Source organism: Raphanus sativus, chromosome 5 (assembly GCF_000801105.2).
Source record: "Raphanus sativus cultivar WK10039 chromosome 5, ASM80110v3, whole genome shotgun sequence".
NCBI lineage: Eukaryota > Viridiplantae > Streptophyta > Magnoliopsida > Brassicales > Brassicaceae > Raphanus > Raphanus sativus.
This window is the reverse complement of record NC_079515.1, coordinates 22438363-22462292: the sequence shown is the minus strand read 5'-3', so window position 1 is coordinate 22462292 and position 23930 is coordinate 22438363. Positions and strand designations below refer to the sequence as shown.

General features: G+C 35.5%; 6 protein-coding genes and 1 long non-coding RNA gene across 7 annotated transcripts; 6 read left to right on the top strand and 1 right to left on the bottom strand.

The window, feature by feature from the left end:
• Positions 1–106: 106 nt before the first annotated feature.
• LOC108857315 (uncharacterized) lies at positions 107–1230 on the top strand. The gene is made up of 3 exons (XR_001950339.2): positions 107–424; positions 788–853; positions 946–1230. It is a non-coding gene; the product is annotated as an uncharacterized LOC108857315 (long non-coding RNA).
• Positions 1231–1434: 204 nt separating this feature from the next.
• Positions 1435–2855, bottom strand: LOC108857314 (arogenate dehydratase/prephenate dehydratase 6, chloroplastic). Its single transcript, XM_018631288.2, is given in 1 exon segment — positions 1435–2855. A coding segment is annotated over 1 exon segment (1317 nt). The 5' UTR covers positions 2809–2855; the 3' UTR covers positions 1435–1491.
• A 1572-nt stretch (positions 2856–4427) lies between these two features.
• LOC130512343 (aspartic proteinase 36-like) lies at positions 4428–5210 on the top strand. Its single transcript, XM_057010218.1, has 3 exons — positions 4428–4566; positions 4670–4741; positions 4877–5210. Exons 1-3 carry the CDS (start codon positions 4536–4538, stop codon positions 5047–5049), a joined length of 276 nt encoding a protein of 91 aa, XP_056866198.1. The 5' UTR covers positions 4428–4535; the 3' UTR covers positions 5050–5210.
• A 667-nt stretch (positions 5211–5877) lies between these two features.
• On the top strand, positions 5878–8418 carry LOC108856200 (UDP-D-apiose/UDP-D-xylose synthase 2). Its single transcript, XM_018629954.2, has 9 exons — positions 5878–6286; positions 6414–6506; positions 6574–6681; positions 6974–7088; positions 7188–7321; positions 7407–7508; positions 7590–7682; positions 7782–7917; positions 8018–8418. Exons 1-9 carry the CDS (start codon positions 6011–6013, stop codon positions 8128–8130), a joined length of 1170 nt encoding a protein of 389 aa, XP_018485456.1. The 5' UTR covers positions 5878–6010; the 3' UTR covers positions 8131–8418.
• Positions 8419–13625: 5207 nt separating this feature from the next.
• LOC108859079 (uncharacterized protein At1g08160-like) lies at positions 13626–14538 on the top strand. The gene has a single exon (XM_018632927.2). The coding sequence runs from the start codon at positions 13712–13714 to the stop codon at positions 14333–14335; it is 624 nt and encodes a 207-aa protein (XP_018488429.1). The 5' UTR covers positions 13626–13711; the 3' UTR covers positions 14336–14538.
• Positions 14539–15079: 541 nt separating this feature from the next.
• On the top strand, positions 15080–18939 carry LOC108858540 (cation/H(+) antiporter 5). Its single transcript, XM_018632455.2, has 4 exons — positions 15080–15361; positions 15477–16496; positions 16616–17275; positions 18472–18939. Exons 1-4 carry the CDS (start codon positions 15080–15082, stop codon positions 18937–18939), a joined length of 2430 nt encoding a protein of 809 aa, XP_018487957.2.
• A 1083-nt stretch (positions 18940–20022) lies between these two features.
• LOC108837635 (cation/H(+) antiporter 6A-like) lies at positions 20023–22693 on the top strand. The gene is made up of 4 exons (XM_056985792.1): positions 20023–20134; positions 20592–21580; positions 21702–22364; positions 22625–22693. Exons 1-4 carry the CDS (start codon positions 20023–20025, stop codon positions 22691–22693), a joined length of 1833 nt encoding a protein of 610 aa, XP_056841772.1.
• Positions 22694–23930: the final 1237 nt, after the last annotated feature.

The following is a 23930-nucleotide window of genomic DNA, read 5'->3' as shown; positions in this document are numbered from 1 at the left end:
TTAACATTATATAAGCTTTTCCTGTGTTATAATAAACTTTCAAGCCTAACATTTTTTTTTCAATCGCAATAAGACCACCCGCAACAGGGTATGATAACGAGTCCTTAGCATTCAATCATATGTCAAAATGAATTGAATAATATTAAAAGAGCTATTGTAGGTAAGGATTGGTCCGTTAATAAGGCATTTAAGGATTCAATCCTTATAGACGTGGCATGTTGCCATTGGCTCTCTATATCTCTCTCTTGTTTTCTCTGCTCTGTTAATTTTCTCGTCGCCTCCGATCCCGGGTGGGTCTTCTTCTCCATCATCCTGATTTGCAATCTGATAGATATCAATCTATCTGTTTCTGAGTGAATCGATCGTCTTTTGAGCGACGAGGCTTCTACTTCCGACGAAACCCCTTTAGATTTGTGCTTTTCAGGTTTGGTTCCTCTCCAATTTGTAGTTTTATCCTTTTTCCATCAATTCATTGTCAACTATCTTTGGATCGTTTCACCGATTGATATTTTGATACTTTCTTGAATGTTTGATAGAAAACCTTTAAAAGATTGAATCTGTTTTTAACATTCAACCAATCAAAAGACATTCCTTCTTGAATCTGTTTTTAGAAGTACAAAAAAGAGTATTTTTAACAGTGTTGGGCTATCCTTCTTGAATCGCTGATTCAAGTGCTTGAAGTTCGTCTAGGGATGAATGAAACTTGATGTTGTTTGATCAAGATGCATGTAGCTGTATAGTTTCTTCTTTTGACGTAACATGTTTATTTGTCAAAAAAATGTTGCAGCCGGAGCTTGTTCAGCGTGTTGAGAGAGACTTACTGAACATCTTGAGTGGCGGAACAATCGGAAACGTAAGTTCGTTTTAGTCTAATTGCTTAGTTGATATTGAGTTGTGGGTAAGGTCCATTTTTTTTTACCTGAACTTTTTGGGGTGTGTATGTAGGTAAATGAGCAGCAAGAGGAAACAGTTGCGAACGAGAATACTAGTGTTAATAATGCAAACAAGAAAATGTCTTCTTCTTCACCTGCTGATGCACCTGGTGAAAAGCCTGAAGAAGCTCTTGAGTCAGCAAGAAAAGAGTGTTCCGGTCTGGTAATAATAATAACCTCTGTGAGTTTGTTGTGAGAGGCCACATTTTGATTAACTAAAGAAACTTGTATTGTCAAAAGTACACATACATGAATCTCTGTTTGCTTCTCTATGATATAATCATCATTCTTCTTGGAAGTTCAAGCTTTTCCTTCTCTCTTTTTTCTTCGGTGGAACAACTGAATTTCTTTACAAAGTGAGGCTCACCATTGTACATACCATTTAGTTTAGGATCTTTAACTATTCAAACAAAAAAATTTTTTTAAAAAAAAATAGTATTATAAAGCTAAGGACTCCATGGTGAACCTCACGATTGCAGTTGCTCTAACATATATCTTATGGTTTCTCCATGCTTTCATTACAACTTGTATGTTTTTTTTTTCGCCACAAAGCAGTGTCTTATGTTGAGGATGATGGTGACCAAGGAGTCATATCCATGGGATAACTTCCCAACACACGCAAGAACGACGTGAACTCCCGAACCTCCGAGAGCGCGTTCTGAGCACGCGTCTCCGCCATCGAAGCCTCAAAATCCACGTAAAACATGTACTCGAAATGCTTAGCCGTCCCTACGTTCACATCATCAACGAGCCTGATCGGAAGGTTGTGATTCGGCCTAGACTCGATCTTCGTCAAGCTGATGTCCCTAAACGCAAAAGCAGAAAGTACCTTGAAAAGCACGCTAGTACCTTTCTCATGCGAGAAGACAATGCTCGTCTTGAACGGACGATCAGTTCTCGGTATGATAGGCTCACGCGCCAGCATCACGAAGCGCGTCACGTTATTCACGTCGTCTTGTATCCCGTCTTCCAAAATCTCCAGCCCGTAAATCTCGGCGGCGCGTGCGCTCGCTATCGCGGCCATGTTGTGGAGTTTGTTGGCGGCGATGAACTCAGCGGCTCCCGCGGTGTCGTCCACAGCCTCGCGAGCGACGTTGAGACCGAGCTTTGTGAGTGTGCGCTCGCACTGAGCGAGACCTTGAGGGTGTGAGATCACGCGCGTGAGGAGCTCCTTGCGTACGCCGGGAAGAGCTAGGAGACAGTGGTGAACAGGGAGATGGACTTCTCCGACGATGTGGAGACGGTGGCGGAGGAGAAGATCATAGTTACGGTGGATGGAACCGCCGAGAGAGTTCTCAACGGGTAGAACAGCGTGATCAGCGATAAAGAGCTCTACCGCTTGAAACGCAACTTCAAACTGATCGCAAGGGACAGTTTGACAGTTAGGGTAAGCCTTACCGGCGGCTGCCTCAGAGTAAGCCCCGGGAACGCCTTGATACGCGACGCGTAGGTTAGATCCGTGCATGGGAGCTGGAGAGAGATCAGTGACGCTAAGAGGCTTCTGATGATGATGATGCGGGACACGTGCAGTGCTGTTATTACCGTTCACATGATCAACTCCGACAGAAACTGGAGGCATTGGTATGGTTTCAGACTGCTTTTGAGACACAACCTTGCTTGTTAGAATAGTACATGAGCTCTGCCATTCCGAGCGATTAATTTTGCACGTGTCAGTTCTCTACGTGTTTTGTTCGGATGGATAAGATCGTCCCAACTGCGCTGCAGCTTTCATGTTTTGGCAAAGGTGTTTGAAAATTTTGAAACTGCAAGACAGGGAAATAGCAAAGTAGATAAAGCAAGAAACAATGTGGCCTGAGTAGTTCGCTTGTTTTGTCAATTCTCTACCTACTGCTACCACCTTCACCAACTCCCTCATACTTGACTTGTGGTATTAGGTTTTGTTATTTTATTGAGTTTATAAGCCATATATATCTTCTGTCCCAGTATGATCAACAAAACTTAGCCCAATGACCAATTCTCTCTAATACATCCACGTATCTAGTTTGGGCCAAGCCTATAAACCAAGAGCCTGTTGAAACTTAACCAAAACCGCAACAAATCAAAACGGAAAATCGGACAAAAAAACACTGAACTTTGTAGGAATTACCAAAAGAAACCTCGACATATGGGCTGATCAAACAAAACACAAACTTTTCATTGACTTTAGAATTAATTAACAATGTTTTCGTTGACTTCCCAATTTAGCACGCCGTCAGCAAATTTAACAGAAAAAATGACATCGTTAAATATTGGTGTTAAGTGAAACGACGTCGTTTTGAAATGAGATGAAACGACGTCGTTTTACATGATTTGAAAATAAAATCAAGTCGACCACTGGGATTGAACCCAGATTGTTTGGATCAAATGACACGGTACTTTACCACTGGGCTAGTGGCTCAATCAATGAATATACTAACACATTTAATTATATTTGGTATTGATTGAATATTAAAAAAAATTATCTAAAAACTTAAAAAGATCTTTAAAATTTCTAAAAACTGAAAAATTAATTCCAAAAAAGAAAATTTTCATTTTTCGGATTATAAAAAAAATCGAAAAAAATCGAAAAAAATTCCAAAAAGTTAAAATATTTCAAATCTGAAAACATATAATCAGAAACTATAAAAAATATATTTTTTATTATTTTTTTTGACATCTAATATATTTTATTTTTATTATTATTATTATTTATTTTTTATAGTTTCTTGTTATATGCTTTCAGATTTGAAAATTTTTATCACTTTTTTTTGAATTTGTTTTCGAATTATTTTATTTTTTCAAATTTTCTTTTAATAATTTGAAAAATGAAAATTTTCTTTTTGGCATTTTTTTATAAAAAAAAAATAAAATAAAAAAATTATTTTTTTATAGATTCTGATTGTTTTCAGATTCAAATTTCTTTATAACTTTATTTTTTGTTATTTTCGATTTTTTTTATTTATTTTCAAATTTTTTAATCCTAAAATGAAAATTTTCGTTTTTTTGGAATTTGTTTTTAAAAATGAAAATTTTGGAAGATTTTTGATTTTTTAAAGGAAAAATAAAATTTTATTTTTAATTTCAGTTTCAAAATTAATTTATAAAAAATTCTTTATTTTTCAAATTTTTAGAATTTTAAAGACTTTTTAAATTTTTACAGAATTTTTATATTCAAAATCAATACCAAATAAAAGTAAACGTGTTTGTTCATACATTGAATATGCCACTAGTCTAGTGGTAAAATACCTTGTCATTTGATCCAATCAACCCAGGTTCGAACCCCGGTGTCTACCTATTTTTATTTTCAAATCGAATAAAACGAAACGACGTCGTTTCACTTAATGTCAACAGTTAACGTTGGGTTAACGCTGTCTTAACTCTCATTTAACGGTGTGCTAATTTGGTCAGTCAATCGTAAGTTTGTTAATAATCTAAATAAGTCAACAAAAGTTCAGGTTTTTATTGGCCAGACAAGTGTACAGGTTTCTTTTGGCAATTCCTGTAAAGTTCAGTGTTTTTTTTGCCGATTTCCCAAAAAAAAATTGATTTTCTTTTTTTGTTTTCTCTTTTTCATTTGCTACCTATTAGTCAGGAAGTTCAATATGGTGCATTGGTTTCCAGAGAATGTCGCATCGCCGTATAACAATTCTCGGTGGTAATGACTCATATTTTTTTTTGTAACTTGATCAAGTGAAACTTAAAAACGAGTGCAGTTATTGTGTTCTGAATGGGTTTCTCCTGGCTGGATTGATATGCAGATTTGGTTCTTAAAGACAAAGTGGTGGTCTACGATCTTGTCCGCCAACGGATAGGATGGGCAGAATACGACTGTGAGTTATTTTATACACTGAACATGGTTTCTATCGATAGATTTATAAATACATTTCGGCTTGATTTACATATCCCACCCTATTACATTAGGAGAGTATAATTAATGAAATTGCGAGAGTTTGATTACGTTACAGGTTCTCAGGAGGTGAACGTTTCAGCGACAAGAGGAGGAAGAAGCAAAGACGTAATAAGCACAGGGCAGTGGAGAGAGAGTAGTTCAAAGAGTAGTTATACAAGTGATTATTATTACTTGCTCTTGTTACATGTAGTTTTCCTTCTCCATCTTCGGAACTTCCGCTTCTTGTAGCTTTCTAGCATTCACTCCCTTACACAGAGATTGGGACTTATTGGTTGTAATCTTATCACATATAGTATGTAATGTATCACTAACTAATTCTTACTTACCATCACACGAACTCAGTCTTATATGAACTCTTTTCAAATGAAGAACGTTGAGTCGTTGCGTTACTACATCTTTTTGAACAAAAATATTTGTTTACTATTAAAATAAAATTATTTGTTTACTACTAAAGTACTTAAGTACTAAGTATTAACTAAAGTTTAAATCGAACCAGACATTGAATTGGCATTATAGTTGGTCAATGCTGGTTCAACCGGTTTTAAATTAACTATGTATAACTATAAAATCACTTTTATAAAATTTTATATTATTGTTAGAATCTAAATAAGATATAATTATAAAATAATATAAAAATATAATGAAAACTAATTTTGTTTATTAAAAATAATATGATTTTTTTTTAAGTTTGCAATTTTTATTTATTTTTAATTTGAATTTGCAAAAAACTGATTTTAATATCAAACCGAATTACTAATTTTTTAAAAAATAACTATTTTTTTATTGAACTAAACCGATTTAACTCAAATCTAGTTTTTAACGATTCGACTGGCCGGTCTGGTTTTCATTGTTAACATAATTATCTACTAGGCAGGTCAGATCTATATAACTAGATTGAAAACTATATTTCACGTGAACAATCATCCATCACTGAGTCAATAATAGGAAAAAAATCCATAACAATTTGAGTAGAGAATAGAATGTGACACACTAACGAAAACCTTATTCATCTAACCATTAATAATAATGCAAATGCATCCACATGTCTTTTAAATCCCTCATTTTCTGCTCTTTCCCATTCTCTCTCACAAACCTCCCTCCCTCTCTCTCTCCCCTCCACACCCAATTGATTACATTGTAACTACTAGAGAATAGAGATCACGCGTTTCTATCTCCACCGACAACAACAATGGCGAACGGAGCCGATCGATTGGATCTGGACGGGAGGCCGATCAAGCCGATGACGATATGCATGATCGGCGCCGGTGGATTCATCGGCTCTCACCTCTGCGAGAAGCTCATGAACGAGACTCCGCACAAGGTCCTCGCGCTCGACGTCTACAACGACAAGATCAAGCACTTGCTGGAGCCTGATACTTCTCGGTGGGCCGAGCGGATCCAGTTCCACCGCATCAACATCAAGCACGATTCCAGACTCGAGGGACTCGTCAAGATGGCAGATCTGGTAAAATATCTATTCTCTCAGTAGTTAGTTACACACTCAGATCTGTGATTCATTATCGGAGAATCGAATTTTCAAATTACGCTTCAATCGTTTGTGTGATGTTTTGTTGTGTTGCGTTGCGTTGCAGACGATCAATCTAGCTGCGATCTGTACGCCGGCGGATTACAATACGCGTCCTCTTGACACTATCTACAGCAATTTCATCGATGCTCTCCCTGTGGTATGTTTTTTTTTAAGTGAATCAATTCAATGTTTATAGTGGTGACATTGAGTGGTGTTAATGTTAGGTTAAGTACTGCTCTGAGAACAACAAGCGTTTGATTCACTTCTCCACTTGTGAAGTCTATGGCAAAACTATAGGAAGCTTTCTTCCCAAGGATCATCCTCTGCGTCAGGTCTGAGCGTTTATATCATTTTTTCTTCTTAAGATGTGTTCAGAAATTTAATTATTCCAATTCTTGTTGTTTAGATTTCTTAAAATTGATTTAGATGGTTAAGTTAACGAGTTCGAGTCCTAGCAATATCTTCTTTTAATAGCTTTGGTAACAATGTAGTTTATTTTCCTGCAATTATACCTGAGTGTGGCTTTCTTAGTTTATGTCTTGTGGTTCTTATTATTAGTCTTGTTGACTCTGTATTTGTTGTTTCTTCACCATTCACTAGTGATGCTCGTCTTGTTTTCTTCAGGATCCTGATTTTTATGTACTCAAAGAAGATACATCCCCTTGCATATTTGGTTCTATTGAGAAGCAGAGGTGGTCTTATGCTTGCGCCAAGCAACTTATTGAGAGACTTGTCTACGGTTTGCTGTTTTTATTTTGTTTTAACATGAAAATCAAATTTAATGTACGTTAAGAGTCAGAAAAGGTTCTCACCTTTTTTTTCTGGGTTGTGGTTGCAGCTGAGGGTGCTGAAAACGGACTTGAGTTCACCATTGTTAGACCTTTTAACTGGATTGGACCTAGGATGGATTTCATCCCTGGCATTGATGGTCCTAGCGAGGGTGTTCCTCGTGTCCTAGCATGCTTTAGCAACGTAAGAATACAGACTCGGTCCAATTACCTGACTTCTTTTTGTGGCTGGTAGCTTAATTGTTTTTACTTTTTGGGGTTATTGTCAGAACCTTCTGCGGCGAGAGCCTCTCAAGCTTGTGGATGGTGGAGAATCACAGAGAACCTTCATCTACATCAAAGATGCTATTGAAGCTGTCCTTTTGATGATTGTGAGTTTGAATTAATGCTTTATCCCTGGTGATATCTCGTTTGTTGCATTGTTGTTGAAGAAGTTGCAATATCTTTACCAGGAAAATCCAGAGAGAGCAAATGGGCATATCTTCAATGTAGGCAACCCAAACAACGAAGTGACAGTAAGACAACTTGCTGAAATGATGACTGAGGTGAGAAAGCTAAATCACAAATAAGACTCTGGATTGTTTTTTTTTTCTTTTGATACACTACGGCACACTAAAATGCTACAAAAAATATATAATGGACAGGTCTACTCAAAAGTGAGTGGAGAGACGGCGATTGAGAGTCCAACGATAGACGTGAGCTCCAAAGAATTTTATGGAGAAGGTTATGATGACAGCGACAAGAGAATCCCAGACATGACCATCATAAACCGTCAACTTGGTAATTACTCTAGTTTTTGCTGTCTGCTTTTTTTTCTGTCTCTTGGAACACTTGCCAAATCAATTGTTTATCTGATATTTTTGGTCTGGGTAATAATTAGGATGGAACCCGAAGACGTCTCTCTGGGACTTGCTGGAGTCGACCTTAACTTACCAGCATAGGACCTATGCGGAAGCTGTTAAGAAGGCCACTTCAAAACCAGTCGCATCTTAGAGGTCATCACCTCGAATCATTTGGTGGCTACCATTCCATTCTTTTTGCTTTTTTTCTTCTTCTAAATTTCACCCAATATTCCCTTAAAATAGGCTATTCTAAACGAATGATTATAATATCATATGGTGGTTTGGGTACTAGTTTTCGTTTGATTGTAATAGTAATTACTGATAATTTCTTTTGAACTCGTTGTTAAAATGCTTCATATCTTTGTATTTTGTCCGAAACTAAAAAAGGGAATGGTTTGTTCAAACTATAACATTCATATTTTACATATCTTCTTTGGTATATTCAGCTCTTAATGTTTTGTATTTGGTTCATAACCTTGAACTTAAAAAATAAGTTTTCTTACCTTTTTCTACAACCATCACGTAGTTGCCAGTTAAGCAGCAGCATTGCAGTCTCTGAGAGACAGGTTTCACCACATGTCTATACAATAGTTACTGTTTACCCCAAATCCAAAGACCTTTCTTTTATTTAACCACTGAACATATACGATTTTACTAACGAATGCGTAGGCTAGTATGTTGAAACCTTGTTTGGTTCGTAGTGTTTTGTGTTTTTCTAACGTTTTTAGTGTTTTGTGGTTGGTTCATAACCTCTGTTCTTTGTGTGCGTCTCGCGTTTATTGTTCTACTTTTGTGTCCGTTTCTGTAAACACTGTTTTTTTTGCTTTCATATTTCTAAGCAATATTTCTAGGAATAATTTTCTATATAATGGACTTGTGGGTTTAAAATCTTATATTATCTATTTCCAATATGGTATTTTGAAAATTTTGTTCATTTATAGCCAGGGCATTTAATACAAAAACTTGATTTCTATCTCTACTATTTAGATTCAAATTTGATTCATTTATAAGTGTTGTTCTAATTTTTTTTGTTACACAAAAATATCACTTTACAATTTCAATGTAAATTATATTTATTTTTTTGAAAATTAATTGCAAATTATATCGATTCTATAAATAATTTTATTTATCTATATATTATAAATGTAATAAATAACAACTTAAATATATTTCTCTCATTTTTTTTAATTCGTGTGAAAAGTGTCAAAGCTAGACTTATATAGAAACAAGAGAAGGAGGGAGTAAAATGTAGAGATAGAGACGCTTGATAAATTTTGTTCATTTATAAATGCTTGTTTTCTTCCAACTTTTTATAAATACAACTCGATCATCAGATCATAGCCAGAAAATATTGATTCCTCTAAATTCTTTATTGTTGATCGAGTTTGAAATTTATATCTTCTGCAAAGCTAAGTAAAATAAACTTTGAGAGATCATACACTATATCATCATCTCGTCAAGAACATATTAGTGAACGAGAAAAAGATTTCGTTCACAAATCGATGACAAGAAGATATACTACAACTCGATAAACAAGAAACAGAAAAATATATTCAGGAGAAACATTGCCAAAGATTCCGAAATTGCCCGGTCTGGGAGAAATATACAATGGACCCTGTGTACTGGTTGTCAGGATCTACGTTTTCAAGTAGGTCAACATCTCGATCTCTCCTCTCGTCCGAGTATTCATCAAGTCTTCTTACTGTTATGCCCTATAGTAGCTATCGTCGATCCCTTATAATGGTTTAGGACAAGATTAGAAGAAGACATAATCATAATCATCATTAAACTACTAACCGGAAGATCTTTGTCTTGAGATATAAGCTTGTGTTTGCTCTTGTTGTTAGCCATGCAAGCTTTCGGAGATGAGAGATGACGATTGTGAAAGGTATAGGAAGAAGATTATATAGAAAATTTAGGTGACACGCGCGAGTATGTGAAACTTGACAAAGAGTTATTGCAAAGTGGTGATACATGTATGCATTCTTTTTGTGTTCAAAAAAAAAGTATGCATTCTTTTACACCAAAAAAGTATGCATTCTTAATAAGTATAATCAACTCTAGAATAGTATATAGTTCAAGTGAGATCTATTGACGTTATTTAAAAATAATAATAATCTGCAATATATTTCAACAAATCGAATAACTAATGGAATATTCCTTTGGTGATGCTTATGGTTAGGTCGATTATATACATTACCGTTTTGTTATGTTTACACATACTGCATGTATGATTTATCTCTGAGTTGTTTGTGTTTATATGGTATATAAGTCTATATACAAACTATATATACAAACACACCAAGAGACACACACGTAGATACCATACCTATATACACAAACATAAACATACATATACATTTTTACTTGCATGCATATATATCAATGGATGTATAGTTCCTGGTGGAGAAAGTGAAAGAGAAAGGATCTTCCAAGGGATATGCGGCGACCAACTTCAATACATGCAATGACTACTTTTACTTTATACTTTTCCTTGCCCTTTATCTTTTTCCTCTTCTTCTGCATCACTTATCAATAGTTCAATACCTCTGTTTCTATAAACCAGGGGTGTCAATTCGGACCAACCCAAATCCGTTAAACCAGTAAATATTTAAATTTGGTTCGGCCCAGAAATATTTTGGGCCTAAAGTTCAAAATCCGGCCTGGTTCTTATAAGGTTATAGGGTTTTCGGACTTTGGTTTTTTTAAAAATAATTTGTCATTATCACTTTTATCGTTTTAATACATTTAAATTTTCATCAAAAATTAGTTTTAACATTTTGTTTTAAAATATAAAGTGGATTTAAACTTTTCTTTTTTTATCAAATATTTTTTCGTATACTTTAGAAACATATTATAAACTAGCCAAATTTAATAAGATTTAAATAATCAAATATAAATTTAAACTAAACATATAAGAGAACAAAATTTATGATAAACATATCAAATGTTTTAGACTTTGTATGTTGAAAAAATATGTTATAAAAAGAAGATATATTTTGCAGAATTTAGGATGTGTGACATTTGTAATGATCAAACAATAAGATGCATTGACAATTTTCATATTTGTTTTATTAAATTTGGATAAAAATATTAAAATAATATATTAATATATTAATAGTGATTTTGATTGGAAGAAAGATAATATTTAAAGTGAAGTATAAAGTTTTGGGTTTTCGGACCGGTTCTATCCTGAACTGACTTAGATTTAAAATGTCTAAAGTCCAAATAGATTTAACCCTAAAGATGAGTTTTTATGCTTAAATCAGAACCTGGTAATTTTTATAGTCAGGTGGCCTATGACCGCGAATTTCGACCCTAATTGATATGTATATCGTAGACGCACACAAGATCGTACTTAGTGCTACATACAAATATTCTACTCTGATGGATCTTATTAATTTGACACACTTAATTATTAGTGGTGGCCGTTAGGTAAACACGCCTCATGAACAAGAGCTTGTGGCCCATTGATTTATTAGAGTGGATAAATAATTCGACGTGGTTCAAAGCTGTGGATCCAATTCCAACATCTACTAAATCATTGTGGTTTTCTCCTATTCAGTGTAAACGCCTCAAATGGCAAGAAGTGATGTTTATATTAACAATTAGGGTTAGGCATGTGACCTGTCGGCCCATGCTATGTATATACACTTGTAAATCATGCTTCATTTTATCATTTCTATGTTCTACGCAAATGATTTGGGAAATGAATCCATAATCCGTTTTTCTTATTTTCTTCACTATTTGTTTTCTGGCTATCTTCTTTCAGAAAATGGTTTTCCATTTATTAATTAATAGGCTGTTATCCACCGAAAGAGTTAGGTTCAATCAAATAGGTGGACATTTTATCTGTTAAATTTGACTTGTTTTGTTATTCGTTTGGATTCGATCCAAAAAATCTGGTTATCCTTAAATCTCTAAATCAAAATAAATATTAAAACTTAATATCCGTTAAAATAAATAAATTACAAGTACTAAAAAATTTAGAAGCGGATATCTGATCCGCTCGAACTTATATACATATAAATGTATAATCTTATATAATTATTATTTTAATGTATAATTTTATTAATTTGTTTATAAAATTACATATAAAATATAAAATTAAGAAAAATATAAAATCTTTATAAAAAACTGCAACTAAAAAATTTATTTGAGGTATTTTAGTAACTCAACTGGAATGTTGAAGCTACTGGATAAAGTCCTACTCTTTTATTTAGAGTCTAGACAACTTCGGATGGTTCTTTTCTAAAATTATTAATTTCAAAAATTCATACAACATATAATTTCATTAATTTTATTTTATCTTTTATATTATGTAATTTTTTTTAAAAAAATTATATAATATTTTGTAGATTAACTTGTATAGAACAAGTAGATAAAATATCAGTGAATATTCGTAATTATCCATAAATTTTTCAGATATCTGAAAATCAGATATCCGTATTTTTCTTAAGCAAAACAAATCAAAAAATTAGATATCTTTAAATTACAAAGCAAATCATAAGTACCAAAAAATATGGTACTATTCGATCTCTGCACACTGCAATTTTCTTAATATTAGAAAGGGAAAGGAACTTATTTTGAAATGCCAGTTACAAAAAAAAGGAACTTATTTTGGGAATTGAATCGATTAAATCCTTTTTCTTATTTTGTTTAGAAATTTGTCGCCATATCTTTCCTTTACATATTTCAGGTAAGGAATAAAGGCTTCCAACAATGCAAAGGAAATAACAAAAGCACAACGATGTTTCACAAAAAAAAAAAAGCACAGCGATGTTAACTAAAGTGAGTGGAAGTTTATCTGTATCTTTTTACCAAAAAAGAAAAGTTCCTCTCTCTCTTCACGAAAGAAAATACTATTTTATTTTTTCTAAGCTGTCGGATACACTGATGAGTGATGACTAAAAATCTCAAATCTTTTTTCTTCCTGTTCTGTTAAAGAACTGTAATAATTACATATGCATTATATTTTTTCTGAATATCACATATACATTTGGTTATTAAGTAAACTAACCAAGTTTGTTTTTTTCTGGATTAATCAGGAGGTGATCTAGTGGAAGTGACCAACCGACTAATCCCCTTAGCTCGGAAACAGTCTGAGTTTGTATCTTTAAAAGACCTAAATCATTTTGTAGTCAGTACAAATCGAACCCGAGTCCGTATTGGGGCTGAAGTTTCCTTAATACCACTAGACCAACTTGGGATGGTTAACCAAGTTTGTTTCAAAAATAGAAAAAAGTAAACTAACCCAGTACACAGATTTTCGTTTTTTCGTGTGTCTCAAATTCTCAATTATGAAATTGATTCGGATCGTTTATTGACTTAGATTTTCTATAAATACATAACTAGTTAAGTACATATATATACACGACCAAATTTACAGGTAAATCGGAAAGAAAAATGATATTATTTGATAGTTATAATCATCCAAATTCTAGCGACAACATTACAAGAAGAAGCAAAGAATTAAAAAAAATAAACTAAAGAAAAACAAGCAAAAAGTACGAATCTTCCAGCTTCTAAGATTTCTTGATTTATTCACAAGCAATGCCAATAGTTTTGGGACTAATCCTTACACAAAGGCAAAGAATCTAACTTCAGTGGTAGTCCCTTATATAAATGTATCAAAGAATAGCAACACAATCAAATTAATCTTTGCTCCTATCTTTTCCTACCAATTAACTAGAAACCAGTTATATACATCTCCATCAAAACCCTCTCTAGCAATGGCTCCTCAAAACCAACAGCCTAGGCGAACGCAACCGCAACCGCTGCCAGGTAGGGGTTTGAACCCCGTCCTATGCATCATCTTTGCTCTTGTCCTCCTAGGACTCCTTGTGGGTCTCGCTATATTGATCACATACCTCACCCTCAGGCCAAAGAAACTCGTCTATACGGTAGAAGCCGCCTCGGTCCAAGATTTTGCCATAGCCAAGGACGATCACATTAGCGCCAAATTCAACTATGTGATCAAATCATACAACCCGGAGAAACATGTCTCCGTGAGATATCACTCCATGCGCATCTCCACGGCTCACCATAACCAGTCAGTGGCTCACAAGGAGATCCCTGCCTTCAAGCAGCGTCCTAAGAACGATACAAGGATTGAGACACAGCTTGTGTCCCACAACGTCGCATTGTCTAAGTTTAATGCTAAGGACTTGAGGGCTGAAACGACCAAAGGGCTGATCGAAATGGAAGTCTATATAACGGCTAGAGTGAGTTACAAGACGTGGATTTTTCGGTCAAGGAGACGTACGTTGAAGGCTGTATGTACGCCAATAATGATCAACGTTACGGCGAACTCGTTGGATGGATTTCAGAGAGTTTTATGCAAAACTCGTCTTTAGTTTGGATTATTTATCAACTTGAAATGGTTCGATTTGTGTGCATCAATACGTTTATAAGTTAATTTGCCATGTGTCCTTGATTGATTGTGTGTATGTGTGTGTTTCTTTTGAAGTTCTTTGTTTTTTTTGTTCTTTTGTATGCATTCACTTATCCATTTTTATCTTCTCATTATTATTCTTTTTATATGATAAAATGTTTTATATTTGTATATATCAAATTAAGTTTTATTTATGTATGTATCTAGTGAGAAGTTTCTTACAATTCAACAACCCTCCTAGCAAATTTTAATATATATTTTTCCAGCTGCAAATTTTTTAGTTATACTCAATAAAATGCAAAAATATTGAACAGAAAATTAAAATAGTTTTATAGTAATTCATCTACAACTTTCTAAAACAATAAACACCTGAGATTGCATGCAGAACTAGCTAGTAACAGATACAATTCGATGGAACCTCTTAAATAAGCAGAGAGGTAAAACAAACATAAAGTAACCTTGTCTTGGCGATTAGTCACAAATATCTAAATATGCACTGTTAGTTATTTTGTGCAGTGGATCTAACCATTCACCGAATAAAACAAAACAAAATAATTAACCGCACGTTCGACTATGTTTAGCAGAGTAAACGCGTTCGTTTATAAAAAAAGATAACATCAACTTTTCTGTTTATTTTGTAATTTTCTGGAGACTGTAAATATTTTCTCTCGATTTTCTTCTTCTCCGGCAAGAAGAAGAAGAAGAAATGGATTTCGGCAACACTACCTTTTGGGACGAGATAACGTCGCATGGATATAGCATTACTGAAGATGGGACCACGTTCTGCGAGAAACAACCTATTATTGTGAACTCTATTGGCGTGTGGGAGAAGTTTCTACTACCAAGTCGTGTAGGGATGGTGATATGGGAATATAGTCTTCCCCAACTCGAGGCCGTAATCGTCATAGTACTCTGCTTATGGAATTTTATTTATTTCTTGCTAAAGAAGATACGTCTTCCCGTTCCAAGAATCACCTCCATGATGCTTGTAAGAAAGAGCCTTTCTTTTCTTTTAGATAATTTTTTTTTCACTAATCCCCGAGATCTCCTAATAAAATTGTCTGGTAATAAAGTTAAATGAAATGTTTTATGTTTTGTTGAAGGCCGGGGCAGCCTTGAGCCAGACGAGTCTTTTGCCTAATGACTGGTTGGTCCAACGCATATTTTTCCCGGATGATCTTAGGCCAAAAGTTCCCGATACGCTCGGTGCGTTTGCCTTTGTGTTCTATTGGTTCCTCGAAGGTGTTAAAATTGATGTTGGGGTGATTAGGAGGACAGGTTCGAAAGCGGTTATTACCGGAATCGTTACTGTTCTTTTCCCTATTTTCACGGCTAACATAGTGTTCGGGTCGCTGAGAGAAACTGGGGGTAAGAACTTGACAGGAGTTGAGTACAGAACAATGATTTTCATGCAGAGTATCTCGGCCTTTACGGGTATCTCAAGGCTAATAAGAGATCTAAAGATCGACCACTCAGAGTTCGGAAGGATCGTTCTCTCGACAGCCATGGTGGCTGATGCAACTGGCGTTTGTATTAACATAGTTGCCATATTTGCCTGGTCGGACTGGAGGGTCTCCTCCTTCCAAGGCATAGGAGTTCTTGGATATGTTATGGTGCTGGTTTGGATATTTAGACCGTTGATGTTGTTGGTTGTCAAACATACACCGGAAGAGAGACCCGTGAAGGAGTATTTTATCTACATCATCATCATTTTATCTTTCTTTTCTTTCCAGTATTTGAAGATGCTTCACTTTTTTCCCGCTATTGGGCCTTTCCTTTTGGGGTTGTGTGTGCCACACGGTCCTCCTTTAGGGTCTGCATTGGTACAAAAGTTTGAAAGCTTTAATACTGGGATCCTTTTGCCACTTTTCTTGTTCTTCCCAATGCTGCAAATCGATGGTCCTTGGTTAGTTGAAGAGGTCAAGAAGCTGAGGCATTACGATGGTCAGATGTATGAAGCCTTGACCATCATCGTCGTCGTCTCTGCCTCCAAGATTTTCTTCACAACTATTCCTCCACTGCTAGCTAAAATGCCTTTGACTGACTCTTTCGTTATGTCACTCATTCTCAGCAACAAAGGGTTCGTTGAGATGTGTTATTTTATGTACGCCGTTGAAAAGCAAGTGAGTACTAGTATATATATATATATATTTTTGTTTATATCCAAGAAAATTCAATCTTCTAACTCTTTTTAAAAACAAAAATTCCAATAGTTAAGCGTTATATTGTGTTTGATTTACAGACTCTTCAAGCGAAGTCGTTCACGACAGTGGCTCTAATGATTCTATTCAGCTCTACGGTATTACCAGTGGTGATACATTACCTATACGATGGGTCGAAACGTTTCATATGTTTCCAGAAGAGGAATCTAATGAGCTTGAAGCTTGGATCAGAGATGAAGATTCTAATGTGCATTCACAAATCAGACCACATCGCGGGAGTGATCAACTTTCTAGAACAATATTTCCCTCTAGAAGATTCCACGCTTAATTGCTACGTGCTCAATCTCATCGAGCTTGTTGGTTTGGACAATCCACTCTTTATCTCCCACCAAATGCAAAAGGCTGAGCCGGGACACAGGTCATATTCCACCAACGTTCTCATCGCTTTTGACACGTTCAAACATTACTGGAAATCAATATCGGTGGAATTGTTCACATCCATCTCGAACCCTAAGTACATGCACCAAGAGATTTACTCGCTTGCTCTCGACAAACAAGCTTCTTTTATTATGCTCCCTTTCCACAAAATATGGTCACTCGACCAGACAACTGTGGTCTCAGACGACGTGATACGTAGGAAAGTTAACATCAATGTCTTGAGTCAAGCGCCTTGCTCTGTGGGGGTCTTAGTCCATCGCCAAAAGATAGTGTCTGCGCAAAAGCGCAAACCCATTTTTAAGGTATATATATCGAAACTTTGGTTGTTTGCAAACGTCAGTTTTTTGTTTTCGTTTGCCTTTGTTAGGGTCGGTCTTGGGCACATCTCTATAAAATAATCGTCTTGACCTCCAAATTTTAGAGAGTATAGGTCCCAAATCGTAGAAATATTTTTTTTGACTCTAGGTTCACCAACCAATAGTGTTTGAGTATTTGATATTTGATATCTTTTAAAAAAAGAAACAAAATTTAATTTCCAAACTATATTATATTTTTAAAATAACAAATATAAATACATAAAAAATAGTAATAATTACAAAAATAAATAAATTAATATTATTAAGCTTTTAGTAAAATACTAAACCCTATACCCTAAATCCTAAACCCTAAAATCTTAGGTAAATCCTAAACCCAAAAATTTACCTAAGCTTTTTGATAATCGTAAACCCTAAATCACAAATATTAAAAACTAAATCATAATAACACTAAACCCTAAATCCTAATCACTAAACCCTAAACCCTTGGGTAAACTCCGAACCCTTGGATAAATCATAAACTCAAACATTATATATTGGTCGGTGAACCTACAGGTTCATGAATTATCCAAGAGTTCGAGGTTTACCCAAGGGTTTAGGGTTTAGTGATTAGAATTTAGGGTTTAGGGTTTAGTATTTTTATGATTTAGTTTTTAATATTTATGATTTAGGGTTTAGGATTTATCAAAAGGCTTAGGGTTTACCTAAAATTTTTTGGTTTAGGATTTAGGACATAGGTTTTAGGATTTAGGGTATAGGATTTAGTATTTTAGTGAAGACTTAATAATATTAATTTATTTATTTTTTGTAACTATTACTATTTTTATGTATTTTTTATTTATTTTAATCTAATTTGGAAATTCAATTATGTTTCCTTTTCTAAAAGATATCAAATATTAAATACTCAAACACTATTGGTTGGTGAACCTAGAGGTTCACCCTAGGGGGTGAACCCAAGAATAAGTCTTTTTTTTTAGTTGAATAATTTTTACATGTTTACTGCTTCCTAAATTTCAGCTTCCCCTGCGTTTGTTTTTTTATTTGGAAAAAAAAAACACATCTTCATTTCCCGCTTATAAAAAACAAACGCAGATATAAACCAAAAGATCAAAATAATAATTGAACATTTTTATTTGAAAAAAACTAGACATTTACACAATCATCTTGAATTTGTCTAAAACCAGGTATGCGCAATTTTTGTGGGCGGGAAAGACGACAGAGAAGCCTTGGCGATAGGGAAGCACATGATGAGGAACCAGAAAGTGAGACTAACCGTGTTGAAGCTAATCCCAGGGACAACGGTCGGTATGACCACAGGTTGGGATCAGATGCTTGACACGGGAGAGCTTAAGGAGACATTGAGGAACAATAATACACCTTTGGAAGGAGAACAGAACTTTGTGGAATATCTGGAGGAGACAGTAGACGACGGTTCCGACACATCAAGAATCCTTCTCTCAATCGCTAGTACTTTTGATTTATTCGTGGTGGGTAGGAGCAGCGGAATGGGGACCGATGTAACGCGAGCACTGGTTGAATGGACGGAGTTTGATGAGTTAGGTGTCATTGGAGATTTGTTGGTGTCGTCAGATTTTCCCCAAAGAGGGTCGGTGTTGGTGGTGCAACAACAACAGAATGTAGCTTGTAGATAATTGTATTACATTTATAAGAAGATATCAAAACAGAAATACACTTCTCATACATGATACATTTGTAGCCACAAAATTTCCAAAATAAAGCAAAATTAAGTGACAATTCGTCTCCATTTGCCTTGTGGCAAGTGTGTAGTGTGAAAATGTGTTCTTTTAGAGCACTTCAAACAAAGGTTTTAGGAGGAGTTCTAAAGATTTTAAAAAATTAAAAAAAAAAATAGGAGAAAGAGTGTGTAAAAATTCTTACTTTGTGGGTTTTAAAAACCTATTAATATACTCAAAAGACATTTGTCAATTCATTAAGAAGTATAAGTGATTTAATTGGTTTTAACAACATAAAAAATAAATGACTAATTATTATATTAATTTTTTTTTTAAAAAAAAAAACTTACATAGTTTCTTACTTATGGAGGTGCTCTACAATTAAAAACAACTATACAAATATAAATTAAAACTACTTTTTGAGATTTTGGGTATCATACTTGTAAATATCCATTATTAATTCATAATGGAATTGTCTAAAACACACACACACACATATATATTGGCTGTAACTGGGTCAATACAATTTAGAATTAGAATATGTGAAATGGGTCATTCTATTAATTTCACAGATTTATTTATCATTTGCTGTGAATGAAATGAAACGATCTTTCTACCAATTCTAAAAATAATTAGATAAAAACAAAGAAAATAATTCCATAACAAATTTGTTCATGAATGAATAGAATGAATTTCATTCTAATTTTTTGCAGTATTCTATTTTTATCATTCCATTTTTTTTTCCATTAATTCCATTTTAGTTTACCAATTGCACCCATTAAAAGAAACATGGGATGAAGAGCAATGTAGCTACAAATAGCATAGAAAACAAAATAAGCATGCATGGCTAATTGTTAAGTGAGAATTGAGAGATACGTCTATTGTTTGCAGGTAATTCAAGTTTAGTCATTTTCCTAACTCTAAATTTATTACAAACTTTTCTTCTAGACTTCTCCTCAATTGAACTACAAACCCTAAACCATTCCACAAGATCTAGTTCCTAAAGCTAATCTTTGCCAATTCTCATTTTATCTCCCTAAAATGGATCAACGTGTACAGATGGATTACTGGGACGTTGCATGGCGAGGCTACAAGGAAGACAAGAACACGTCTCTATTCTGCGAGACACATCCTTTCACGTTAAACTCGCACGGTGTATGGGAGAGATTAAATTACAAGTCACGAGGAATGAGCTTCTGGGAATATCCGCTACCTAATCTCGAGATCATAATATTGTCTACTTTTGTTCTTTGGCGTCTCTTCGAATTCTCATGCAACAAAATCGGTCTTCGAGTACCTAGATTCACTCATATGATGATTGTGAGTTTCTTATCCAAATATACCTCCCACATGTTTTTCATTTCAACAAATTACAATGCATTTCTAAAAAATGAAATTTCTTGTCGTTGAAGGCAGGGGTGATCTTAGGCAAAACTTGTCACTTAAGCAACACCTCTTGGCTCCATAACATATATTCAGGGGTGGTCCTGAGCATAGCGAGGTGAAACATCCGCTTAGGGCCCCCAAATTTTTTACAAAAATTAGTATGGAAAAAGGCCCCCGATTTGCAAAATTTTTTTTTTTTGAAAATTCCTTACTAAATTGTTTAGGGTCTCCACCATATCAGGGACGCCCCTGCATATATTTCCCTGATGATAGCCGACCAAAGATCGCGGAGACACTGGGGGCTTTCGGGTTCCTTTTATATTGGTTCCTGAAAGGTGTCACAATGGATGCTGGAACTGGATTGAAGATGGGGAAAAAAGCTAGTGTGATTGGGTTCACTACAATGTTCGTACCCTTGATATGTGGCAACATCATGTTTAGATTGAGAAAACGAAGAGGCAATGTAACCTTGCTGACGATGGAATACAGGTTGCTCATGTTCTTGCAAAGCATATCCGCATTCACAAGCATTGACACACTCCTAAGAGACCTCAAGATCAAACACTCGGAGTTTGGACGGATAGCACTTTCGGGTGCCATGGTGAGTGACATGTTGGCTTTTGTTACAACGTTTTTGAATGCCATGCACTGGGAAGGATATGACGGATTGGTCCAAACCATATTTAGCTGCTTCTTTTTTGCCTTTCTGGTATATGTGGTGAGGCCAGCTATGTACTGGGTGATCAAGCAGACTCCAGAAGGGAGGCCGGTCAAGGATATTTATATCTACTTGATTTTGGCGCTCGCTTTCTTCTCATTCCAATATTTTAAGATGATTGGTCTTTTTGGACCCGCAGGATCGTTTGTTCTTGGCTTGGCTGTTCCCCATGGATATCCTTTAGGTTCAACTTTTGTTCAAAAGTTTGAGAGCTTTAATCTTGGAGTCATCTTTCCTCTCTTTGGATCATTAACCATGATGCAACTGGATCTCCCATGGTTATTTAAAGAGTGTGGAAATCTTGTACGGATGGAGGGCCAGCTATATGAGGCCGTTTCCCTTATTCTTTTTGTGACTATCACAAAATTCATTGCTTCCACCATAGCTGCGTATGCTTTTAAAATGCCATTAAGAGACTCTTTTGCTCTAGCTCTTGTTTATAATAACAAGGGGGTTTTCGAGCTCTCCTACTTCGCGTATGCTGTTGAAATAAAGGTACCATTCATTCTATATATATGAAGATTTTTTTTGTTCACCAATATATATGAAGATTATATATATGGTTAACTTCTTTTGTTAACATCACACATATTAAGTTATTGAACATCTTTGACAGAAAGTAACACCAGAAGTTTTCACAATCATAGCTACATTCATCTTCTTAAACTCGTTCTTCATACCAATGGCCTTGGAGCTCGTCCATGACCCAACCGAAAGATTCAAATGCTACCAAAAAAGGAATATGGTAATTTTGAAAGACGGTGCAGAGCTCCAATCTCTTGTGTGCATCTACAAACCTGATCACATAACTTCTATGATCAGCCTTTCAGGAGCTTTCAACCCATCAGAAGATTCTCCAATGGCATGCAATGTACTCCACCTCATCGAACTTATGGGTCAAGCAAGTCCTATGTTCATTTCCCACCAGTTGCAACAACCAGAGCCCGGAAGTATTTCTTGTTCCGATAGCGTTATAAGTTCATTCCGTCGCTTCCACAAACAATTCTTTGAATATATATCATTGAATATTTTCACTTCAGTCTCTATATACAAACAGATGCATGAGGATATCTGTTGGCTAGCTCTATCTAGAAGCCTATATCTGATTCTGCTTCCTTTCCACCGTACCTGGTCTGTTGATCGCTCCACGGTTATCTCCAACGATGATAAGCTGAGAATGATCAACATTAACGTCTTAAGACGAGCCCCGTGCTCTGTTGGAATCTTTATCTATCGCAAACCCATCGTGGAACATCATATGACTGAGTATCACAGCAAGGTACTGATATTATCCAAAAAACATGTTCGATTTTTTAATTTAGTTCTAAAAAGCCCTATCTATCATTTTTGCCTAGCTATGTGGAGATATTAGGCCAAAATTTTATAAAACAAGATACTTTCATTTTAAGAAGAAATACTTTTGGAGGTGTGTAATGGAAAAAAAAATCAAGTGGAACTTTTTTCTTTCTTTTTTTTTTGAGAAAATGTTAAGTTAATTCAAACAAAAAATGCTGTTTTACACTGTGTTTTTTTAATCAGTTTTTGGGTGTTCGCATGTACAATTTTGTTTGCAATGCACGTGAAAATGAAAAAAAGGCTAGTGTATAACCTTATCAAGCTCTCACCTATGCAGATATGTTTAATTTTTAACGATGGAAAGGACGATAGAGATGTTAGATAAGATACGTTAGTTATAGATAAACATGTATCTGATTTGTGTATATCCAATCCTATAGATAAGGATGGACATCATGTATATATATCAATGCTGTGAATACATAACGCTCCACGGAGACTTACATTATAACATGGTATCAGAAGCTTAACCTAGCCACCAAGCTCTTTGATCCTCTCCGCTTTCTCTTTTTCTCTTCTTTCTTTCTCCATTAAATCTCTCCTTTTCTCTCTATTCTTCGCCATGGCTGCCACATCTTCCTTAACCGATAAGCCTTTTGGCATCTCTCAAATCAAAGCGTATATTCCGATCACGCTTGATATGGCGAAACTTAACTATCAAGTATGGCGAGAAGTCTTTGAAACTCACTGTACAAGTTTCGGTGTTCTCGGACACATTGATGGCTCCTTGTCATCTACTCCTGAAACAGAAAAACAATGGAAAGAACATGATGGCCTAGTGAAGATGTGGATCTATGGAACAATAACTGACTCCATTCTCGATACCATCCTTACCACCAAGTGTACTGCTCGTGATCTATGGTTGAAAATCGAGCATCTCTTCCGAGATAACAAAGAAGCACGAGCCCTACAACTTGAGAACGAGCTACGCACCATTGTCATCGGTGATCTATCGATTCACGACTACTGCACCAAGTTGAAGACACTGTCGGATCTCTTAGCAAACCTGGACTCACCGGTGTCTGATAAGTCCTTGGTTATGCATCTTCTCAACGGGTTGTCGGAGAAGTACGACAACATCATTAACGTCATCAAACACAGAGTGCCATTCCCCAGCTTTCTTGAAACACGTTCGATGCTGTCTATGGAAGAAGATCGTTTGGCTAAACAAGTAAAGCCTAATGTCACTCACAATGACAAAACCTCTGCTCCAGCGCTTCTTTACACCGACTCTGCCTCTCACCAACAGAGATCAAACAATGGCACCAACAACAACAGTTACCACAACAACAATGGCGGCTCGTATCGTGGAAATCGTGGTCGTGGACGTGGGGGTCGCAACAATCGTGGTCGTGGACGCTTCAACTATTGGAACAATCCTATCTACACTCCAAATTGGCAGATTGGACAACCACAATGGCCACAATTCTATCAGCAGTCACCGTTTGTCAATGCTTACCCCATGGGCCAACAACGACCTATTATGAAC